The sequence below is a fragment of the Syngnathus floridae genome, chromosome 8 (assembly GCF_059516105.1).
Source record: "Syngnathus floridae isolate MCC-2025c chromosome 8, RoL_Sflo_1.0, whole genome shotgun sequence".
Taxonomy (NCBI): domain Eukaryota; kingdom Metazoa; phylum Chordata; class Actinopteri; order Syngnathiformes; family Syngnathidae; genus Syngnathus; species Syngnathus floridae.
In genome coordinates, this window is record NC_142420.1 from 15,392,310 (window position 1) to 15,417,336 (window position 25,027).

General features: G+C 41.4%; 1 protein-coding gene and 1 long non-coding RNA gene across 11 annotated transcripts in view; one reads left to right on the forward strand and one right to left on the reverse strand.

Moving 5' to 3' along the window:
- Positions 1-5,455: 5,455 nt before the first annotated feature.
- On the reverse strand, positions 5,456-17,849 carry LOC148394683 (uncharacterized). Its single transcript, XR_015859797.1, has 3 exons — positions 17,695-17,849; positions 6,754-6,910; positions 5,456-6,318 (listed from the first exon to the last, which is right to left on the reverse strand). It is a non-coding gene; the product is annotated as an uncharacterized LOC148394683 (long non-coding RNA).
- LOC148394684 (homeobox protein PKNOX1-like) overlaps positions 17,801-25,027 on the forward strand; it is an 83,256-nt gene continuing 76,029 nt past the window's right edge. For 2 of the 10 annotated variants that reach the window (XM_088382772.1, XM_088382776.1), the window contains exons 1-3: positions 17,921-17,976; positions 19,322-19,411; positions 21,881-21,993. In XM_088382772.1, coding sequence (XP_088238898.1) covers positions 21,940-21,993 — 54 coding nt within the window. In that variant the 5' untranslated portion in view covers positions 17,921-17,976; positions 19,322-19,411; positions 21,881-21,939. Of the gene's footprint in view, positions 17,977-18,268; positions 18,291-19,321; positions 19,412-21,880; positions 21,994-25,027 lie in introns of those variants that run through there. The other 8 variants (XM_088382774.1, XM_088382777.1, XM_088382778.1 and 5 more) reach the window with 7 other exon arrangements.

The window sequence follows — 25,027 nt, forward strand, 5'->3', positions numbered from 1 at the left end:
GATTAAACCTGTTTCAACATTTTAACCCCAAAAGTGAACCTCCTGAAGCCCTTTTTTTTCCTTTTGTTCCAAATTTCAAAAAATGTTGGCGCAATTTTTTTTCTTTTAATTCCCATTCATTGTTTGAGGATTCAAGATTTGCTTCTACATTTTTTAAACAATTAAACTCGTTCCACCTTTCAACTGTTCGTCTTTTGCCTTCCTCAACTTCCTAATATTCTAAATTTTAAATTCAACCAAATTCTCCAAATATTCGTTTTTTTACTCTAATTTCTACATTTTTCAACTTATTCAACCCATTCCACCTTTCAACTGTTCATCATTTTCCTACCTATTCCACAACTTCCCACTTACCCAAAATTCCAAATTTTCAATTTTGAAATTCACACCCAAGTTTCCCAAATTTCCTTTTTCCCTTGTAATTTCTACATTTTTCAACCGATTCAACTCTTTTCAACATCATTCTGCAGCATTCCCCAAGTATTTATTCAACCTCTTCACCTTCACACGCAATTTCTTCAGGAATTGCAAATTCTAGTTATTATTCTACTTATTCCGCTCACTTTTTTGACGCTTAACTACTTCCACATACTTCAACCGATTCACTCCGTTCCACTTTTCACTTATTCCAAATATTCATGACACGGTTGCTTACAATTTTTTCGTTCAAAAAAAGTTCCGCTTTCACAAAATTCACACATTTCCGGCAATTCTTTCCCCATTCATTCTTAATAGGAGATTCAACATTTCACATTTACGTTGTTCCAGTTTGAAATTCACTTAATTCAACACATTCAAATCACATTGGGGACATTCCCAAACTTGCCAAATTAAAAAATTTCACGTTTTACTTTGCACAAAATTTTGCAAAATTTCACAAAATTTAGTTTTTCACTTCTAATTTCTACATTCTTCCACTGATTCAACTCGTTCCACCTTTCAACTGTTCATCATTTTCCTACCTATTCCACAACTTCCCACTTACCCAAAATTCCAAATTTTCAATTTTGAAATTCACACCCAAGTTTCCCAAATTTCCTTTTTCCCTTGTAATTTCTACATTTTTCAACCGATTCAACTCTTTTCAACATCATTCTGCAGCATTCCCCAAGTATTTATTCAACCTCTTCACCTTCACACGCAATTTCTTCAGGAATTGCAAATTCTAGTTATTATTCTACTTATTCCGCTCACTTTTTTGACGCTTAACTACTTCCACATACTTCAACCGATTCACTCCGTTCCACTTTTCACTTATTCCAAATATTCATGACACGGTTGCTTACAATTTTTTCGTTCAAAAAAAGTTCCGCTTTCACAAAATTCACACATTTCCGGCAATTCTTTCCCCATTCATTCTTAATAGGAGATTCAACATTTCACATTTACGTTGTTCCAGTTTGAAATTCACTTAATTCAACACATTCAAATCACATTGGGGACATTCCCAAACTTGCCAAATTAAAAAATTTCACGTTTTACTTTGCACAAAATTTTGCAAAATTTCACAAAATTTAGTTTTTCACTTCTAATTTCTACATTCTTCCACTGATTCAACTCGTTCCAACTTTCAACTGTTCATCTTTTGCCTACCTATTCCACAGCTTCCCACTTAGCAAAAATTCCACTTTTTCAAATTTGAAATTCAACCAAATTCTCCTAAATTTAGTTTTTCTACTCTAATTCCTACATTTTTCGACCGATTCAACCCAATCCAACTTTCAACTGTTCATCTTTTGCCTACCTATTCCACAACTTCCCACTTACAGAAAATTCCAATTTTGAAATTCAACCAATTTCTCCAAAATGTTGTTTTTCTACTCTAATTTCTACATTTTTCAACCGATTCAACCCATTCCAACTTTCCACTGTTCATCTTTTGCCTACCTATTCCACAACTTCCCACTTACCAAAAATTCCAAACTTTCAAATTTGAAATTCAACCAAATTCTCCAAAATTCCGTTTTTCAACTCTAAGTTCTACATTTTTCAACCGATTCAACTCGTTTCAACATCATTCTGCAACATTCCCCAAGTACTTATTCAACTTCTTCACCTTCACACGCAGTTTCTTCAGGAATTGTAAATTCTTGTATTATTTTTATTATCGTCTGATTTATTTTTATAGAGTAGCACTCTGATGTTCCTCTACTGGGTGTAGTGATTGTAGGAAAGAGACTAAGAGCTATGCATTACATTTAAAAAATCATCAATATTTTGTTGCTTGTTTGGATTTAATATATCAATGTTGTAATCCCTGCAAATAAAAGATATTTTTATTGCCATTTTGTATTATCTCACTTTCTATCCATTCTGTGAACTTGTCAATGCTATAACCAGGAGCTCTATAGACACAGCTTATAATATATTTTTTCTTTTCAACACAAATCTATTGTGAGACATTCAAGAAGGTTGTCTACCACCTTTGTCATAGCCTCTACAATTGTGAAATTCATATTAAAATCAACATAGATTGCAACACCACCCCCACCTTAACTCTGTTACGTATGAATTCATAGCCTTCCATCTCAAAATGCATTCCCTTCTCAGTCGTAATCCTGGTCTCAGAAACAGTAATTATATCAAATGGTTGTTTGTGTTTAAATAATCCCTAATGCTACTAAAATTTGTATATAGACTTCGGCTATTGAAATGGATAATAGATGGCTTATCCTTTGTTAAGCTGTTCCTATTATACTGATCATTGCTGTAGTAATAGCATGTGTTGTTCATGGTGGAGAATAAGTTATTGTCTGGGTCGATGTCCTGTTCTATGTCCAAAGTGCTGCTTTCGCTGTAATCAAATGTTAGTTGGAGTTGTTCATGTTCCTGTATCCACTGTATTACTTGTCCATTTTTGCTTGATGTAGGTTGAGTACTGTCTCTGAGCATTATGTTTGCGTTTTGTGTTGTTACCTCCATTCAGTTCCAAGTCCAATCGAGTTGATATTCTATTGAGGATACTTATTCGTACTTTTCCAGTTCCTCATCATCAGTATATTGGCCTCTTCTGGTGATCCATTAAGCTTGATGTATATCTTGCAATTTCTGGTCCATGTACTCTGTATTTTTTTCATTCTTCTCAGGTGACGTGGTTTCTATGCAATGTCCACGTTGGTCTTTGCAAATGTTCATTTATGTATGTAGATGTCTGTGCCTTTGAGCAACTTACCCTGTTTTAGAAGTGCAATTTTGTGCTTCCTGTTGACAAATTTCAGAATGACTGCTGGCTTGTTGTTACTGTTTCGTCTGGATAGTGGATGACAGGCTTTACCTGGTTGGAGTCCATAGGTATTCCTTTTGTTTGCAGAAATGCAGCTACTTGTTGCTCGTCTGAACTTGCATCTTGCTCACAGCCATCGCTGCCTGCCGTCACTGCCCTTGCATAAGATATTGGTTTAATTGCTATTCCAGTGATGACAATGTCATTTATTCTTGTTTATTGCTCAAGGTCTGCAACCCAACTTTCCAAGTGGGCAAGCCGCTTGTCCTTCTCAGCATTGAGAATCATTACCTCTTCCACCAGTGCAAATATGTTTTTCTGCTGCATCCTCACAGCAGAAACGTCTTCCGAAAGGAAGTCAAGTGACTTTTTCATGTCCTTGACCTCCTCCGTGGACATGGTCATGTTTTTTTTCGGCCCCATATTGCTCACGTTGGTCCGAGCGATCTCTGACAGCTCAATCTGCTGTTCCCCGGTAGATCAGCTGTTAGCTGTCATCTAGCAAACTCGCCGGTTCACGATCTGCTTAGATCGGTTAAGTTTGCTTGTATTTTCTTTCTTTCTTGAAATCCTTGGTTTTGTTAATTCCTCTCCACGATCGTTTCTTTCGCTCTTGAAAGCCTTGGTGGAGTTGGACAAGTTGGAACCAAAGTTTAATAATCACTGGCAAAAATACAACAACACAAATCCTCGCTGCAACGCAGCGGAACAAAGTAGCAAAATAAACAGCACAGGAATGGCTCATCTGTGGCAACAAAGTAACAACATAAACTGCACTGGAATGGACTGTCTATGGCAAGAAATTAGCAGCAAAAATTGGAAAAAGGATCACGACTTGCTGCTATTTGGAGGCGTTAGCTGAGAGGCGTGAGTAGCTGCGAGGCGTTAGTAGCTGCCAATAATACGAATAATATGATATAATATTATATATAATAATATTATAGAAATATTATCAGGACAAGATACGTTATGCAAATGTACTCTAATTTTATGCACTTTGCTTTCTTCTACAGAACCTGCAAAAATGGTACCTAAGCCTGAGGATGCTTTTGACAACAGCAAATATCAAAATTACCAACACCACAGCTACACCCCTTATACTTTTGCAGACATGGATTTAGAGATGGCAAAGTATCGTCTCCCTCAGCCTACCTCTGGAAGACCCTCACCCCGACACTAGAAGAACGGGCCGCTGGATGGATGTGTGTCTGTGTGTGAGTAAGTGTGTTTGTATATGTATGTGTATATCTATCTATCTATCTATCTATCTATCTATCTATCTATCTATCTATCTATCTATCTATCTATCTATCTATCTATCTATCTATCTATCTATCTATCTATACATATATACATATATACATATATATATATAGATATAGATATATATATATGCACATATGTATGTATGTATGTATATATATATATATGTATGTGTATATATGTATGTATATATATGTCTGCGCGTGCGTGCGTGTGAACACAGTGTGAACTCTCGCTATGATGCGGTTCACCTTTCACGGCCTCGTTGTTTCACGGATGTTTTTGGGGGGTGTCAATGTATCATGCTTTTATTCATTTACAGTAATCCCTTGTTTATTGCAAGAGATGCATTCCAGAACCATCCACAAAATACAAACGATATATTTACTTACGTATTTATACACTATATTAATGCCTCCCCCATGCTTTTACGCAACAAAAAACCTTTCCAATTCCCTTAATAACATTGCCACATTGCTCTGTGCATGTTGTGTACCTTTACAGTCAATAAAAGAACAAACATAATATTGTTAATAATAGCCCCGCAGGTTGCTATCTTTGCTTAATTTTGCATTTGAAAAGTTAAATGTGACAAGCATTTAGAAGAAAGGGAACCATTTGGGGATGGTAGAGGGCTCTTAATTGAAAAACCTCTGGGCATTGGAGCCCGCTTCTATCACAGATCATATTTATTCTGCATTTTAGTACATTGTAAAAATTACATTTAATCAGTCTAACAAATGATTAGAAGGAAGGGAACGGTTTGGGGGCTGCAAGGGGATTGTAATAAAGGTATAAATTGCCTAAAGAAAACACCTTAAAAAATATAATAGTTAATCTCAAATTCACGGATTTTGCCTATCTTGGGTTGTTATTGGAACGTCTGCCCCGCGAAACATGAGGGTTCCCTCCACACAATATGTATAATTTTAATAGGATACAAAACTCATTTTGCCATTTTTAGTAGTCTTTTTTTTTTATTATTTAGCTGGAATTAATTTGATTACATTGGATTTCATTGTCATGCACAATTACCACCTTTACAAAAAGCTTTTTTTTTGCCACTTGCTGTCAACTGAAAATGGCGTCACGTGTGCTCAGGGCTCAGGTAATAACCAAACACGGCTCAAGTTACGTTTGCAAACTGAGCCGTGATTGCCAAACTGTGTTTATAATGGTATTAATTGTACATGAAAAGTAACTAAGTTATAAAATTCATGAGAGACAAAATGTTAAAGTTTTGTTGCTGAAAAAGGCAAAATAACTTTAGTATCCCTTTAAGCTTGAAAAATTAACAAACAAAAAACTAAAATGCCCTATTAACATTTGTCTTGAATATAAAGTCACATGCATTTAATAAAATCTGTTTCTTTATTTTTTTCGATTTGCTGTTACTTTGCGACAAACATTTGTCTCAATGAAGAAAAATGTCGCTTAAATATGACTGGAAAGAATTTAGATCACCCTTGTTTCTTCAGTTTAATGTTCATTTTAAAAGCATTGTACAACTAATGGTACATGTGTTTGGACCAATATAACATTGAAAACAAAAACAGTTTATGAGAGTTGAGTTTGAAATGATTGAAACATGTTCCAAAGGTTTTTTGGTAATGGCCAAAATCATTAAGTTTTTACATAAATATCTTGGCATTGTAGGCTACTGTCAAAAATGGTTCCTTTAGGCATTTCATGTTTTCTTTTGTGGTGGTCACTTGATGTTCTTTCAGTGGTGCCAGACAATAAAATGAACAAGAATCTGCCGAAAACATGGTGGTCTCGTTCCATTTTTTTTCTCAATTGTTTTTTTGAAAGCATGGCTCGTACTCCCAGAACTATAGACACAGATGAAAAAAAAACATAAGTTCTCAGTTCTCCTGCAAAATTTACTTGTAATTTGTTTTCAAATTACACACACAAAACATCATATGTATAAACATTTATAAGAACCAGACCGCTGATGTGCCCCATGTAAAACACTATAATGAATGGGAAAAAGTCTTCATGGCTCATGGCTTAAGTCATTTTTTTTTACAACAAATACAAATGCATGAACACACAAATACATGTTAATATTTGCTCCAAAACAGAATAATTTAGAATGCCTTTATTGTTGTTGTACTACAGGTATCACTCATTGGTGCCATCACTCACCTGGAAAAGCCCAAGTCCCATGTTAGTCTGGTCTTTCTGAACTTTTCAAGTGCATTTAACACCCTGCAACCACATCTCATGAGAAGTAAGGTGCTCCAGTGAACACCAACCCTCACCTCGTCTTTCGGGTTGTCTCCTTCCTCTTAGGAAGGGAGCAGAGGGTCAGGGGTAAATGGTAATCTCAGCTCACTCAAGGCAATATCCAGAGGTTCATCCCAAGGTCATTTCTCCACTTCTCTTCACTCTGTACACTAATTGCAGGAGCACCACCCTCTGAATAACACACATCAAATACTCTGACATTGTTATCATGGACTCCACTAACACAGATGAACTTCTACAGGCCGAACTGGACACTTTTTCACTGTGGTCCATTGTCTGGATTCACATGGATGGAACTTTGGAGTATTTGATGAGTTGCTTTGCATCTAGGGTCACACAAGGTTGTATTCCCAATATTAACAGCAACAGGTTGTGCTCTCGGGTCCAAGCTGACAGTCTCTCAACCGCATCCCTGTAGGCAGACTCGTCTCCTCCACTCTGAGATGAGCCCGACTACACCATCAATAAATTTGATGATATAATCGGCAAATTTGATGATGGTGTACAGTAAGTACATTAAGGGATGCATCCTTGTGGGTAGCCAGTGCTGATTGTTATGGTGTGGGAGTGGTGAGGCCGAAATTTGACAGTTTGTAGGCATTCTGTTTGGAAGTCTTTTATTCATCTGCAGATAGTGATAAGCTGGTCAAGGAGGATCAGTTTGTTGGTGAGGATGTTCGGGATATTGGTGTTGAATGCTGAACTGCCATCGATGAATAGCATTCTCATGAAGAGCTTACCTGTTGCATTTTATGCTAAAGCTCTGATTGCCAATTGTAACACCATGTGGCAGGTGTTTGTCCATGTGACGAGTCCGTGTGTAGGATGGGGGAATTCACAGAATTTTGAAAGACTGTTTTCTTTGTGAAAACGAGATTTTCTTCCTGAAATACTATGTGCCAAATGCAGTGAATTCTGTGTAGTGTTTTGGAAAATGTGTGTTTCAGAACTGCATTTTGAGTGTAAAGCACAAATAGTGCTTGTAGTTTACCAGAATTGGCTGAGGGGTTTGGTGCATGTTACATGTTGTGGTAATTGTGTCTCCAGTGCAAGTCAAGTCAGTCAAGTAAAGTTTATATATATAGCCCTAAATCACAAGCAGTCTCAAAGGGCTTCACATAGACAAAACAAATTGACAATTATTCTCAAAGCATCCCCTGATCTTAAGCTCCCAAGAGGGCAAGGAAAAACTAAAAAAAAAACCTACTAGGGGAAAAATGAAAAACCTTGAGAAGGGACCACAGATGGGAGGATCCCCCTTTCAGGATCACCAGGCTGCAATGGATGCAGAGAGGGCACGTCAAATAAATACTATAAAAAAAACAAAAAATCAAAGCGAAGAGCTGCAGGAGGTGCCCTCGATTGTCCTGGCAGTGTCTTCGAGGAGGGTAATCCGCTGCAGTTCCCTCATCTTGATTGGTCCACAATAATCCAGACAGCTGCTGTCAGCTTGGGTGTCACCTAACCATCTCCCCAGCCGGGGAGGGGTGGTAGGGGATGGGGGGAGGGAGCGAAAACACAAACTCCAGCCGAATCAGCCACTACAGGTTAATTAAAGGCCATATCATAGAAATGTGCCTTTAAACGTGTCTTTCATGTTTCTACTGAGGTAGCAGTTCTAATATCCATTGGTAGGGCATTCCAAAGCTCTGGAGCCCGAATAGAAAATGCTCTAGACCAGTGGTTCTTAACCTTTTTGGAGGTACCGAACCCCATCAGGTTCATTAGTGCATTCACCGAACCCTGGGGGGGGGATGTATTCGGCCACCCGCTGACGGGGATGGTGGTGCTACCGGTGTGTTCGGCCATCCGCGGACGAGGGGGGAGGGTGCTACCTGTGTGTTCGGCCATCCGCGGATGACGGGGGGGCGGGGCAGGGCAATGACATACCAGCTCTGCCAAACCCCCTGAAGCCGACTCACTGAACCCCTGGGGGTTCGATCGAACCCAGGTTAAGAACCACTGCTCTAGACCCTGCAGACATTTTTTTGGCCCTCGGGGTCATTAAGAGACTAGCGTTTTGCGAGCGGAGGTTACGAGACGGAACGTAAGGAACAACTAGATCGACAAGATATGAAGGCGCTAAACCATGCAATGATTTATAGGTTAATAGAAGAACCTTGAAGTCACATCTTAAATGGACCGGGAGCCAATGTAAGTTGGCTAATATTGGGGTAATGTGATCAAATTTTCCTGCCCGTGAGAGCAGCCTTGCCGCAGCCTTTTGTACTAACTGTAGACTTTTGATACTGGACTTAGGAAGACCAGAGAATAATGCGTTACAGTAGTCCAGGCGCGACGTAATAAACGCATGTATAATAGTTTGCTCATCACCGGTCGAGAGGATCGGACGAATCTTAGCAATATTACGACGATGAAAAAATGCAATTCTAGTTATGTTCTTAATGTGCTTTTGAGAGGAGAGCGTTTGGTCAAATACTATTACCCCAAGATTAGTTACAGTATCGCTCCGAGTGATAGTACGATTATCAATAGTTATAGTGGTTTCCTTAAATAAATGGTGATAACGTGCTGAACCAATTATCAACATCAGTTTTATCTGGGTTAAGACGAAGGAAATTAAGAGACATCCATTGCTCAATCTCCGCTACGCACGCCTCAAGATTACAACAGTCCCGCGGATCTGTCATCGATAACGGCATATATTTGTCATCCGCGTAACATTGAAAACTAATATTTACGTATTGTGTCCCCAAGCGGAATCATATAAACAGCTCAGTGGACTAGTGGTAGTGTCCGCCCTGAGACTGGAAGGTTATGGGTTCAAACCCCGACCGGGCCATACCAAAGACTTTAAAAATGGGACCCATTGCCTCCCTGCTTGGCACTCAGCATTAAGGGTTGGAATTGGGGGGTTAGATCACCAATTGATTCACGAGCGCAGCACCGCTGCTGGTCACTGCTCCCCTCTCCCCCAGGGGATGGATCAAAATCACATGGGGATGGGTTCAATGCAGAGGACAAATTTCACCACACCCAGATTCCAATCTTGATCTCATCCTAAATGGATTCAATCTTTCGAGCGAAAAATTTCATGAACTCAAGTGGAAGGAGCTATCGGAGGTCGGCTGGCGTAGTGTTAGCTTTGCCACTGTATCAAATAAGTATTTAGGATTGTTTTTATTAAGATTAATAACTTGCGAGAAATAATTAGTTAAGGCTAAGATAAGCGCATTGTTGTGTTGTGTTGAGCTGGTTAGGGTGGTGCATTCACTGATATATATTGTTACGAATGTACATATATGACTTTGTACCTGTGTGTGCATGTGTGTGTGCATATATGCGTGTTCGCGCGCGTGTCATTGTGTGGGTGGCGAGGGTGGCGTGCCTTAGCTCACGTCCGCCACCATTTTCTGTGAGTAAATGGAAGAAAATGAATACGTGAGAGGGTAAACTTGCTTTTCATACCTTCAATGTTGTCATTTTTGTCTTTAAGTAGGCCTATTTATGAAATGCAATAAAATGCTGTATTTTACAAATTGCAGCATACCAAATCTGGGGGTGGGCCCCCCCACCCCCAGATTTGGTATGGGGGGGGGGCGCTAGGAATTCACTGGGGAGCCAAGGGGGCGCTAGCCTGAAAAAGTTTGGGAACCACTGCAATAGAGCATACAAAATACATGGCAGACTATCACATCATTGCACGTCACTTGCACGCTCCAATGCACTAACCTTCCAGAATTACACAATTCAAATTCTTTGGCTCGACCTATCTATTTTGATCTGGAATAAGATACCCCTTCAAATCAGATCAGCCACCTCTATTATGCAATTTAAACGGCTATACACAAATTTTTTAATAACGAAACTTGCACCCATAAACAATAATGTGTATGTATATATATATATATATGTATATATATGTATGTGTATATATATAGTATGTATGTGTATATATATATATATATATATATATATATATATATATATATATATATATATATATATATATATATATATATATATATAAAACCGCTTCTTTGCTCGCTTCGACGCCCAGAACAGCACAGGCCCGCTGAAGACCACTCCCCCCCCCACACGAGCAGCCCCTGCGCCTCTCTGCCGACGGTGTGAGGAGGGCGCTTGCCGCTATTGACACCCGTAAGGCGGCGGGCCCTGACAACATCCCGGGTCGAGCGCTGAAGGACTGCGCTGGGGAGCTGTCGGGTGTCTTCACGGACATCTTTAACGTTTCCCTGCAGCAGGCCATCGTCCCCTCGTGTTTCAAGGCTGCCACCATCGTTCCTGTGCCGAAGAAACCTGCACCGTCCTGCTTCAATGACTACCGCCCTGTGGCACTGACGCCCATCATCATGAAGTGCTTTGAGCGGCTGGTCATGGAGCACATCAAGTCCGTTCTCCCCCCCACCATTGACCCTTTCCAGTTTGCGTACCGTGCCAAGCGGTCCTCCGAGGATGCCATCTGCTCTGCCCTCCACTCGGCCCTCACCCACCTGGAGAGAAAGGACTCATATGTGAGGTTGCTGTTTGTGGACTTCAGCTCTGCCTTCAACACCATTGTGCCGCAGCGACTCATCTCCAAACTCGACGAGCTGGGCCTCAGTACCTCCCTCTGCAAGTGGTTACTGGACTTCCTCTGTCAGAGGCCTCAGTTGGTGCGTGTTGGCGACAAAATCTCCGCCAGCATCACGCTGAGCACGGGGGCCCCCCAGGGCTGCGTGCTCAGTCCATTGCTCTTCACCCTGCCGACGCATGACTGCTCTGCGACCTACAGCGACAACCGCATAGTGAAGTTTGCTGACGACACGACTCTGGTGGGTCTCATCACGAAGGGTGACGAGACTCGGTACAGGTCGGAAGTTGACCTTCTGACCACGTGGTGCAGGGACAACAACCTCCTGCTGAACGTCAATAAGACCAAGGAAATCATTGTTGACTTCCGGAAGGGTCACACAACACACCTGCCGCTGATCATCGACGGTGCTGTGGTGGAGAGGGTGAGCTGCACCAAGTTCCTGGGGGTGCACATCAGTGAGGACCTCTCCTGGTCCGCAAACACCTCGTCACTGGCAAAGAAAGCTCAGCGCCGCCTGTACTTCCTGCGGAAGCTCAGGCGAGCATGTGCTCCTCAGGCAGTCCTGTCTACATTCTACCGTGGCACCATTGAGAGCGTCCTCAACAGTTGCATCGCTGTCTGGGGTGGTAACTGCACTGAACAGAACTTGAAGGCCCTGCAGCGCATAGTGAATACGGCTAGTAAGATTATTGGTGCTTCGCTCCCCTCCCTGAAGGACATTTACACCTCCCATCTCGCCCGCAAGGCAACCTTGATTGCCAGAGATGTGAGTCACCCGGCTCACTCTTTGTTTGACCTTCTGCCCTCTGGGAAGAGGTACAGGAGCCTGCGCTCCTGCACCACCAGACTCGCCAACAGCTTCTTTCTCCAGGCTGTTAGGGCCCTGACCTCGCTACCCCCTTCTGCGTAGCGTGCGGCACTGTTGCGCTATTTTCGGGAATGTCTGCTGTACGCGCACTTGCTCCTTTTTTTTCTGCTCCTCTATTTATTTATTTATTGTTGTGTTATTTATTCATTATTTATTCAGCATGCTTTTGTTGTACTTGTTTACTTGTTTGTCTGTTGTGAGCCATGTCTTGTCACCGTGGGATAGGGGGGAACGAAATTTCGGTTTCTTTGTGTGTCTTTGGCATGTGGAGAAATTGACAATAAAGCTGACTTTGACTTTGAAGGGAAAAAAAAAAAAAAAAAAAAAAAAAATATATATATATATATATATATATATATATATATATATATATATATATTGTATATATTGTATTGAACCTGCTGTAAAACAGTTCTTGAACTGAGTCAGGCCAGTCCATGAAACTTTGATGTTACATGTCGACCTTTCCTCTATAGCGGATAATTGGTTCCACCCACTATAGGTGAAAATCCATGATGTGTATATATATATATATATATATATATATATATATATATATATATATATATATATATATATATATATATATATATATATAATATAATATTGTTGCAATATCCACAAAAGACTTTTATGAAATATAATATTGTTGCAATATCCACAAAAGACTTTTATGAACTTTTATTGATTTTTCAAACACTGTATTGTACTTTTCAAATATTTTTTGTATTTTTAAACACATTTTTAAACATTTTAAAGTCAAACTGATTTTCAGAAATATTATTTAATTGAATAAATAAGAAAATAAATAAGAGTAAACATATTGTTACAATATCCACACAAGACTTTTAGGAACTTATAGACTTTTTTTAAACACTTTTTTGTATTTTTAAACACTTTTGTAAACATTTTAAAGTCAAACTGACTTTAAGAAACATTCTTATTTATTTCAGTAAATAAGAAGATATATAAGAATAAATATATTGCTACAATGTCCGCACAAGACTTTTTATAAACCTTTTATGAAGTGTAAACATGTCAGGCTCCTCTCTGCTCTTGCATGCAGCCGGCTGATGCAGCCCAGCGTGAGGGCATCCGGACAAGACTTTTATAATTTTATTCTTAAACACTCTATTGTACTTTTAAATACGTTATTGTATTTTAAACACTTTACCACCTCTGTAACATTAATCGCCTCCGTCCATCACTCACTCCACGCAGCGCTGCTATCGTGGTCCACTCTCGTCACCTCCCGTCTGGATTATTGCAACTCCATCCTTGTCGGTCTCCCCCACAAACTCCTCCACAAATTGCAACTAGTCCAGAATGCTACTGCTCGCATCATCACAGGAACGCCTGTCCACCATCACATCACTCCCGTTCTACACCAACTCCTCTGGCTCCCCATAAAACAGCGCATTGACTATAAAATTCTCCTCCACACATTCAAGGCCATCCATAATCTCACCCCTCCATACCTGTCAGACCTTCTCCACATAAACATTCCCACCCGGTCTCTCAGGTCTGCCTCCACTATCACCCTCACTGTCCCCCCCATTTCGTCTGTCAACTATGGGGGCCAGAGCCTTAAGTTGCTCTGCCCCTCGCCTCTGGAATTCCCTCCCCCAGACATCAGAAACATTGACTCCTTCCACCTGTTCACATCTCATCTCAAAACCCACCTGTTTAGGCAGGCATATGTCTGAATTTATCACTCTGCCGCAGATGTTCTTTGCTTATAGACTCTTTTCTTTTTCTTTTAATTGTGATTGCTATTTTATGTGTGTACAGCTACCTTGAGTGCCTCGAAAGGCACCATATAAATAAAATGTATTATTATTATTATTTTCTTTATAAACATTTTAAAGTGTAAACGTGTCACAGCTCTGCTCTGCTCTTGCTGTGCTGGCCGGCTGATGCGTCCCCCCACGGCCCAGTGAGAGGGCATCCGCACAAGACATTTATAATTTAATTTTAAACACTTTATTGTATTTTTAACCATTTAAACTTTAAATTTTAAAGTATAAACGTATCACGGCTCCACTGTGCTCTTGCTGTGCTTACGGGCTGATACTCCCCTGCGGACCAGCACGAGGGCATCTGCACAAGACCTTTATCATTTTGTTTTTGAACACTTTATTGTATTTTTAAACACATTTTAATCATTTTAAAGTGTAAACGTGTTATGGCTCCGCTCTGCTGTTGCTGTGCTGGCCGGCTGATGCGCCACTGCGGCCCACCATGAGGGCAGCCGCATGACTTTTATAACTTGAACACTTGATTGTACAGTCAAACCTCGGTTTTCCAACGTCCCGGTTCTCGAACAAATCGAAATTCTAACAAAAACTTCAAGATTTTTTTGCTTCGGTTGTTGAACAAAATTCGGAGGTCGAATCTCGCGAGATGAGCCTGGAGGACCCAAGAAAACCCGACCGCGCGGCCCGGATGCCGACTGACTCCGTTCGTTGTTATTGTATTTTTGTTACTTTGAGGATTGTATTGACCCCTAATCAAGCCATCCTAAAACACAAAGACACTCTTAAATCAATGCGACAGTGAGCGCCTGGTGCGTTGCGGTTGCGCGATCAGACCAAATTAAGCTCCCTGCGCCCTGAGGTCCACTTAAATTTTGGAAAGTTCATCAGGCCTTTAAAAATATTTTCTAAATTTCAGCGACGGCTCTGTCACAAAAATGCGACCAGGGCGGTGCAGTTTCGCAGTCGGCGACGCGCTACGATTGCGCGTTCGGCGGTGCGCTGCAGTTGCGCGATCGGACAAAAATGCGCAAATGAAAAAATGCTTAAAAAATGCTTAAAAAATTTGGTTTTTTTTTAGTCTTGGAATGAATTAATTCTTTTTCCATTATTTGTAATGGGAAAATTAGATTCGGAATTCAAACGATTCGCTTCTCGAACCGCCTTCTGAAACGGATTGTGGTGGAAAACCGAGGTTTGACTGTACTTTTAAACACTTGATTGTATCTTTAAACACTTTTTAAACTGCTTTAAAAAGCTTGTTATGCCTGTCCTCTTAGATGACGCACGACGCGAGCTCTCTGACCGGCCCGTCAGCTTGCCTCGTTGTCCTGCTCTGCTGTCATCATTCCAGCCCTCCATGTCTTTGTGTGAGCCCGCGTTGCATTTGGGTGTCCTGCCTTGTTTGTGAAAAAAAGGAAGTACAAATCAGAGATGCTACCGATTCTGCTGTTGCGAACTAAGTGGAAAAGTGGACACATAGCACGACTGCGTGAGGCTGGAATAAAGCATGGTTAGAACTGCTCTTCCAGTTAGGCCAATCAGCGGCAAGGATAGGGATTAACATGTTCCCATTTGTCTTGTCTCCTCTACCAGCCAATAGTGTGCTGTACAGTCATATGGGCAGACAAAGCCCCGCACTCCAAGTGACGCCGCAAAAAGCCGCAATGCAGCGAATATATCCGCAATATTTGTTTTCATAAAAACCCGCGATGCACCGAGGCTACAATAGGTGAAGCTCGAAGTAGCGAAGGATTACTGTATTGCTGTGACCTTTCTCTTGCTTTGACTGGCTTTCCCTTTTCTATGACACTCTTTGCACATATGTAGGAGTTGATCTCAGTCAAGACTGCATTATCACACAGGCTAGGCCAGACATGGGCAAACTACGGCCCGCAGCCACGGGGCTGTTTAATCCGGACCGCCAACCCTCAATAAATTTTATTATTAAACATTTTCTTTAGTAATTTTCCCTGCAATGACTGCGTTTCCCCAGTAGATGGGGAACCGCCCGCCACGAATTTACTACCGGAAGCCGTGTCAGAAAGCTCTGTGCACACTTAAAAGTGCGTGTACATACTCAGTAGTACGGACTCGGCGCACTCCGCGCTCTATTTCTATTAGTGCCGAATTTAGAGCATGGGCTGTGACGTCACCATTCTCGTAATTCGCGCGCTGAGCTTTCAGATACAGTTTACGCTAAAGCCACCCACAAAACTTCCCCTGGAATCCTTCCATTAAAACGAGTGGCCAAAGGAAAAGAAAATTGGACACTAAGTGCCGAGTGTTTAAAAAAGAGTGGACAATTTGGCTCGACCTATGCGACGTGACGTTCAGCCACATGAACATCAACATTAACTTGTTACAGATCTAGGTTAACGGACCTACACCTCGGCTCTATCCTAAGAATTGCCATGGCAAATTTTACTCCAGACTATGATGCACTAGCAAAAACAGGGAGACCAACAACACTGTTCCCACTGAAAATGAACGGGAGTTTCTCAAGTTTGTTGTAAAAAAAAAAAATGCATTTTGAATATAATTTGTACAAATAGCACGGATTGAAACTAGCGAACATTCTCATTTTCAAACAATGCAGGATGTTCAAAGACATTGATGCACCATCTGTTTGCAATTAATCTGAACTTTTAAAGTTCTTAAGGCCGACTTTAAGGAAGTGTTTCCCGTTTCCTCACCTCTGTCACCAGAGTTAAAGCTCTTCTCTGATACCCCTCACCGTGTTGCCATTTTGATTACTTTATTTGGATGTATTTTTTTACCAATTCTTTAAGATGATGTATTTGGTCAGAATGTTTGCCGTTTGATGTGATTTCAAACTCTTTCATAAATCTGACCTGCAGGCGCTGAAGTGATGGAAACTGTTATTCATAATAACAGTGTCGTATTTAATCACTGATAGCAGTTTTTTGGTGGATATATTTTTTTTAATGCTGTTAATAAATGCATTTGTTTTTTGAATATCCATGCTTTACTACCTACTAAAGGGCAAAACCTTTTATGCAATGACCTTTACATGTCGTTTGTATTATTTCACCCAAACACTACATCCATCTGCTCCTGGTTCGGCCCACCGGTCAAAATTTAGACCCCAAATCGGCCCACAAGTCAAAAAGTTTGCCCACCCCTGGGCTAGGCACAGTCGCCCCCTTGCAGGAGGGCGGCCAAGAATAGTATAAGAATAGGGACCTTGGAGGTGAGGGTTAGACTTTCTTTCGCAACTTGTAGAGAAGGCTCCACAGCTGTCTCTCGATCCTTCTGGCATACATTAAATAGTTAAACAGAGAGGCAGCCTCCTGATTATTACTATTAGCATAGCTAACAAATGCAGACGAAGATGAAGTGCCATTCTCGCTGACACCTACGGGCAAGTTGGAGTGGTCAATCAGCCTACCATGCATGTCTTTAAAATTTGGGAGGAAACCGGAATACCCAGAGGTGACCCATGCAAGCACGAGGAGAACATGCAAACTCCACACAGGAAGGCAGGAGCCGGAATGGAATCCTGCATCTCTAAATTGTGAGGCGAACGTGCTAACCAGTGCTCCACCTTGCCACTACTGTAAAAGAATGGGTGGTTTTTTTTCTTCTTCTTTTGACCCCCCCATTTCATATTTTCATGGCATGTATGTCTCATTTTAGTTAAAAAAGCCAAACATTGAAACATTCAAATTAACGTAGCAAAATAAAATTTTGTTGTGTTATGGTCTACTTTTGGAGAACCATCAATACGTCTTATAAGTCAGGGCGTACTCACGGTATGACAAATATGTCGCAGTTACACAACCCAAAAAGGGCAATAACGATTGGGAACCCCCGCTTACAGGAACAAATGACAAACCAGTCGCAGGCAAGTCATTGGAGAGATAAAACCAACAGTGCAGAGGCAGCTGAGCGCTGCAGAACGTCATTGACCGCCCACCTTATAAATATTAATGTCCCAAACGTCCCTGCGTGACCATACGCGATGACGCACCGCGACAATTGCGGGTCCGGATTGCTGCAGCCGCTTGTCAGTGTGACGAAGATTGGCACTCAGGTAAGCTGTCACTCAAAATCCCTCTTTTCCGTCCCTATCAATCAAACAATCTGCGCTCAACGCTTAAATGGCCTAGGGCGAGAAAACGCGTAGTCTGGTGGGGCAGCAGAAGCTTGATGAGGGGAGTAACAATGTGGAATAATAAATTCTATATACAAGAGGAGGGTGGGGAAAAATGTCGCCGTTGAGACGAGGGTTGTGGAAAATCACACGGCTTACGCTCCAAACGAGGCCCGACAGCTGTAATGCTAGCGCGGAGAGGAGGGATAAGAGGGCGGCTGTCTTACATTATAATTTACCGTTCTCTCGAAGCTGTAGGTAACCTCAGTTTAGGCTCCTTTGGTGCAGCTAAATAAATTCATATCAAATGCGGTCTTCGACCGATTAAATAAAGAGAAAGCCAGTGCTATTTCTCACCGTCAAGTCTATTCACATTCTGTATTGGCACAAAATTTACAATACACTTCATTTACTGTGTTTTCGTTTATTAGTGCTATGAAAGCCCAACAAAATACTTTTGCTAATGAATATTTAGAAGATGAATATGGTGGTTTGTATTTTAATAGTACCAGCGGGCGAACCACTTATAAATAGCCGTTAGCTACTGTGCTAATGTTAGCTAGGACCCGGGTCGGCAGTTACGTTCCAATCCATTTGTATTGCCAAATGTAACTTGGTGTTACAGGCGACCAACATGGAGCGCAAAATAGAGAGGCTCGACACATACTGGGTTGAGTATTTAGTTGCTAGAAGTTGTCAGACTGCTTCGTACATGCGCTCACTTTGCCACCACGCAAAAATCGGATACAGGGCTGAAAGTTCCCTGTTGTGTGTTAAAAGTCGTTCCAGTCATTTGTTAGTGCAACGGAAAAGCGTGTCAAGAGCTGATGATCTAGTACTAGTAGTTTCATGGACACGAGTGCTGCACTGTGGTGCAAAAAATTTAACTTTATATAATCCCAATTTTAATTTGACTTCACAGCTCATATTTTGTTTTATTCACCCTAAAACGTGGGACAACAAAGCATTTTATTTTATTTAATGGGGTCCTTCATAATTACAATGTTTGTGTACGCTCTGTGCTCACGTGTGCCTGCGTGTTTATTATTGTTTTATTCATGTATGTATGTATGTATGTATTGTTGGATTTGGTCCACAATTTGGGAAGCGCGCTATCCGCGCCTCACGGCAAAATCCATAGCCAATCACCTGTTATCCAATTTACTCACTGTGTGCTCGTTTTATTTATTCAGTTTTAGGAAAAGGCTAAGACACCGAAACGAAATTTAGATTTACACAGGTTGGTTGAGTTCAATCACAATTCTTAAGGAAGCTTTGTTTTCAGGAAAGTGCCATACAGCGCTGGGCCTTTCGTGCGACCATGCTCAAGAGCAGAAAGTCTCCATTCAGAAAAGGCAACGTTCAAGGTTCTTTGGTCAGTTTATATTCAGTTGCACATGCCAGTGTGGGCCGAGTTTGATGGGTGATGAGTAAGGGGGTGTGGCAAGTTCGCAGGAGAGTTTGATTCCATGGGAGTGGGTGCTAATTCGGTGAGAGCTGGTTCCGTGGGGGTGGGTGCTGATTATGGGCGATTCGGTGTGTGTGGGGGGCTGTTGTTTTCCATCCCGTCCTTCGGCCCTGGCGATCACCTTTGACCGGGTTCTTGGTTGTTTTCCTCCTGCCGCTCTTCCTCTGGCACCTCTACCGGTTTTATCTCCAAGTGTCCTTCCTGTATCATTCTTGCACATACATCCACTTCGCCCACTGTCGCACACCGCCCATTCATCATTCTTTCAATTTTGTCATTTTGTACGGAATTATCGTCAATTTGTTAATGTTCCCTGACTATGCAAAGTTCTTACTCACCACTTACCATGCATTTGTTTGTTTGTTCTTTTGACACTATCTTTTGACACATATCTTTTCATTGTTAGGCAAAACATTTCCCTCTGTCCAGAACGTTCAGTAGTAATCCAAAACTGGCGTGTAGTATTAATCAACACATAAGATATAATCAAGTACTGAACATTTTTAGATGACTTTGGCAGTGTCCGTGATTTAGAAAATCATCAGGCATGCATTAAACAGTTCCTTAAGGGCCATTAAGCTATTCAGGCAATATATCAAAAACATTTATTTCAAAGTGCACAGAAATACATATCAGATCATAAAGTTATAAAAACCTTTGACATCAAAAATGTCTAGTTATGTCTTCTTTATTTATTTGGTGTGTAGGTATAATTATATGCTTAAAATCTTTCTTTTATTGTTTTAATATGTGAATATACTTGTCTGCTTACGTACTTTTTTCAATGAGGTTTGAGCGTATCTGTTTTTGTAGCTACGTAGGACTTTTTGTATTTCGACCCCATTTCTTCACTCCCTCTGTTGACCTCAGTTTAACTGAGGTCACCAAAACCGTTGATACTACAGCTCAGTGGCCTAGTAGTAGAGTGTCCGCCCTGAGACTGGAAGGTTGTGGGTTCAAACCCCGGCCGGGTCATACCAAAGACTATAAAAATGGGACCCATTGCCTCCCTGCTTGGCACTCAGCATTAAGGGTTGGAATTGGGGGGTTAGATCACCAAATGATTCCCGAGCGCGGCACCGCTGCTGCTCACTGCTCCCCTCTCCCCCAGGGGATGGATCAAAATCACATGGGGATGGGTTAAATGCAGAGGACAAATTTCACCACACCCAGATGTGTGTGTGATAATGATCATTGGGACTCTTTTACCAGGGTTCCTCTATTGGCACACCATGGCCCTCTGTGGAGCCGCTTCAAGCCCCTCTGTGGGGCCGCCAGTGAGTGAGAAAAATAAATATAGATATAATTCATACCCAGACATTTGTAAAAGATGGAGAGTGGAAAGGCAATTGGCCTAGACGACATTCCAGTGGCTGCATGGAACTATCAAGGAGAGATGGCAGGGGAGATTCCTTAAAAAGCGAGAAGATGCCTGAGGAAAGGTGCTGGTTCCTATTTTTTATTTCAGACCACCGTAATGCGCAGAGCTGCACTAGCTACAGAGTTATGTTGATCAAGCAAAGCATGAAGTTATGGGAAAGACTGATAGAAGCGAGTCTTGGAAATCTGTACTGGTCAAAATAATGGAGAGTGTGGCAGAGATGAAGATGTTGCAATTTAATTTTATAGAAATGGTGCGGGAGGACATGTAAATGTTGGTGTGACAGGACAGAAAGATTTGGAAACGATTGCTCTGCTGTCGCGGACCCTAACAGGAGCAACCGAAAGAAGGGGAAGGAAGAGAAAAAAAATGTGAGGGTTAGGGTTAGGGCTATATTTTGGCTGTCATGATCATTATTGTAGCCCTCACACGTTATCCCTTCACTTTAATACAGCCCCTGGCTGGTTGTCTGACTTGACACATGCATACCTTGCACCTGATTCCCATATGTCTGATCCGCTGTGCAACGAGATGCCACCACGATGCACTACGCAAGCACGCTGACCGACTCGTCAATCGTCTTGTGCACCCGCTCTGCAGGTGTTCTGGCCTCCCTTTTCTCCTTTTCCTCTTTTCGCATTCCCCTAACAAACAGTCCGTGTTGCACATGGTTGTCCTGCCTCGTTTATGACTGGCTGGCTGTCCGCAGCCTGGCAATTTTGAATGCAAGAAAAACCTTGATGCCTGCTCAATCAGGTGCCAGAGAAGTGTCTTAATTTATATGTTCAGTCTACACATGTTTACAATTTGTTCTCAAGGATGAGTATAACATTGTGATCATAGTAAAAAAAGCAATCAATGTTATGTCATTTGGTTTACAAAGAATGAAAATATTTAAATGTAAACGATACAGTAATACCATCTAAATTTTTCTCCACATTAACACGGTCATTGTAAGGTTTATGTAAATTTAATAAAAATTGTGTTTTGTTTAGGCTGACTACCTTTTCTCACAATCTATAATGCCTGAGTGCTTGCAGCATCTGCGTTGAGCATGATGGCAGCCCATTCGGTTTCCATTGACAAATACTCCAAAGGAAAGCGCCAGGTGGGTGAGCAAGATTATTTCATACACCTTTTGTGACACAACAAACATGTTTTGTTTTGTCTACATAATAATAATAAGGTAAAGGGTGTGTTCAACACCCTGTAAACCTGCCGTTTTCTTTTTTGCGACGCGAGCATGTGTGCTGTAGTTGTCGTCATTGTCGTTGTCATAGTTGCGTGTGTGTATGTACAGTGGGTACGGAAGTATTAAGACCCCCTTATATTTTCACCCTTTCTAATATCACAGCCGTTTGCCTAAATAATGAAAGTAATCTCTTTGCCGCGCAATGGCCACACCTTTTACATCACAAAATTTAACGCATGAGCATGATCAAAATCTTGAGGCTATCCTGACAAATTTTTGTTGGATTTGTTGCAGTACATCAAAGTGTAAAGAATTAGATTTCCTATCACTAAGTGGTGCTATAGGTACAAGATATTATCATTTACCGTATTTTCCAGACTATATGTACAAGTACGGCGTACACGTTGCACCAATCGTAAAACGCCTAATAAAGAAGGAAAAGACGTATACAAGTTGCACTGGAGTATAAGCCCGTTTTTGGGAGAAATTTATTTGATAAAATCCAACATCAAGAACAGACAGGTCATTTTGAAAGGCAATTTAAAATAAAAATAGAATAGAGACAACAACAGGCTGAATAATTGTGCGGTATACTATAGCATAAATAACATGCTAACAAATTAACCAAACCATCTGTGTCACTCCAAATCACTAAATCCGATGAAATCTTCATCCTCTATCACTTTTAATCAACTTCGCTAACTCCGGAGGGAGAAGATGCAACGCTTTCTCTCCAACGTCACTTATGTCAGATTCATTGTTAGTTGCAATCCAATTATTCCACAGGCTGAGAGCGCCCTCTTGCGGTTTAGCGTGAAAATAACATGTGAAATGATATAATGTGTTAATAATTTCACACAAGTCACTTCAGAGTATAAGTCACACCCCTGGCCAAATAATGAACTATGAAAATAAAACTCTGATTTATAGTCTGGAAAATACGGTAGATATCTTCAGACTAAACATGTAACCTTTCAGATTTTCTGGATTATGTGCAGTTATTAATAAGATACGCATATGAAATGCTAAATTTAATGCCCTGACCCTGTTTTACAGTATTTTGTATTTTATTATATTTTATAGTATTTTATCCATCCATTCTCTATAACAATTGTCCCCACGGGGGTCGCGGGCGTGTTTGAGCCTATCCTAGCAGCCATCGGCCAGTAGGCGGGGGACACCCTGAACCGTTTGCCAGCCGATCGCGGGGCACACAGAGAAGAACAATTATCCGCACTTGCACTCACAACTTGTGGCAATTTGGAGTGCTCAATTGGCCTACCAAGCATGTTTTTGGGATGTGAGAGGAAACCGGAGTGCCCGGATGGGGGGACGGGTCCTGACAGCTCAGAGGTGGCTCGGGTGTCTCATCAGGATGCCTCTTGGACGCCTCCATGGGGAGGTGTTCCGGGCAGGTCCCACCGGCAGGAGGCCCTGTGGACGACCCAGGACGCGCTGGAGAGACTGTCTCTCAGCTGGCTTGGGAATGCCTTGGGATCCCCCGGGATGAGCTGGATGAAGTGGCTGGGGAGAGGGAAGTCCGGGAGGCCCTCCTAAAGCTGTTGCCCCCGCGACCCGACCCCGGATAAGCGGAAGAAGATGGATGGATGGATGAATTTATAGTGTTATAGTATTTTCAGGCTAGCTGGCCAGGCAACGTTAGCCTCGGCGACTCGCGAGCATTCCCCCACCCGCCGTGTGTATATATATATATATATATATATATATATATATATATATATATATATATATATATATATATATATATATATAGTCAATCCTCAGTTTTCGACCACAATCCGTTCCAGAAGGCGGTTCGAGAAGTGAATCTGTCAAATTCTGAATCTATTACAAATGGAAACAATTTTAATCCGTTCCAAGACTAAAAAAAAAAATGCCTTTTTTAAGCATTTTTTCATTTGCGCATTTTTGTCCCGTCGCTCAACTGCAGCGTACCGCCGAACGCGCAACCGTAGCGCGTATTTTTAAAGTCCTGATGTACTTTCCAAAATTTAAGTGGACCTCAGTGCACAGGGAGCTTAACTTGGTCCGATCGCGCAACTGCAGCGCGCCGGGCGCTCACTGTCGCATTGCTTTAAGAGTGTCTTTGTGTTTTAGGATGGCTTTACTGCTCCCACTTGCTTTCTTTGGAGGCATGATTAGGGGTTAATACAATCCTTAAAGTAACGAAAATACAATAACGAAAGGAGTCAGTCGGCATCCGGGCCGCACGGTCGGATTTTCTCGGGTCCTTTTGGCTCATCTCGCGAGGTTCGACCTCCGAATTTTGTTCGACAACCGAAGCAAAACAACCGAGAATTTTTCGTTCAAATTCCGATTTGTTCGAGAGCCGAGGTTTGACTGTATACCCCCCCCCACTACTTTTCCGTGCTTTTTCACATTTGCCATTCTCATCCCTGTATTTTATAGCAACTCTAGTTTGAAGTCAATTGTATGAACCCTCCATGACAGGGGTGCAAAACTCATGCAAAAATCAATGGATGAAGTTAGACATTCAAAAATTCACAACTCCTGTTCGTTTTAGACTTTTAGACTATGCCTGCAATTGAACGTTTGTATGTCTTGGAGTGGTACATGTGCCTGCCAATTTTCCTAGCCCAGGTTTAACATACCAGGATTGGTTTTTATTTTTGCACTCTAGGTGGCACTCTCATTTAACTTCAAAAACAGGCGATACGGACAATTCACAACAAACCCTACACTTTCCACACAAACGAATTGTTTCTTAAGGATGAAATACTCAAGCTTCAAGATATTATACACACTTCATGAGCTAACATGTATAATGTCTCTAGAGTTGACATGCCTTTTACCATACAAAATCTATTCAGAACGAGACAAAATAACCTTAGGCTCAGAGGACAGTTGATATTTGAGCACCTGCAAATAAACACAACATTAAGAAGTTACACACATACACTTGTGTTAA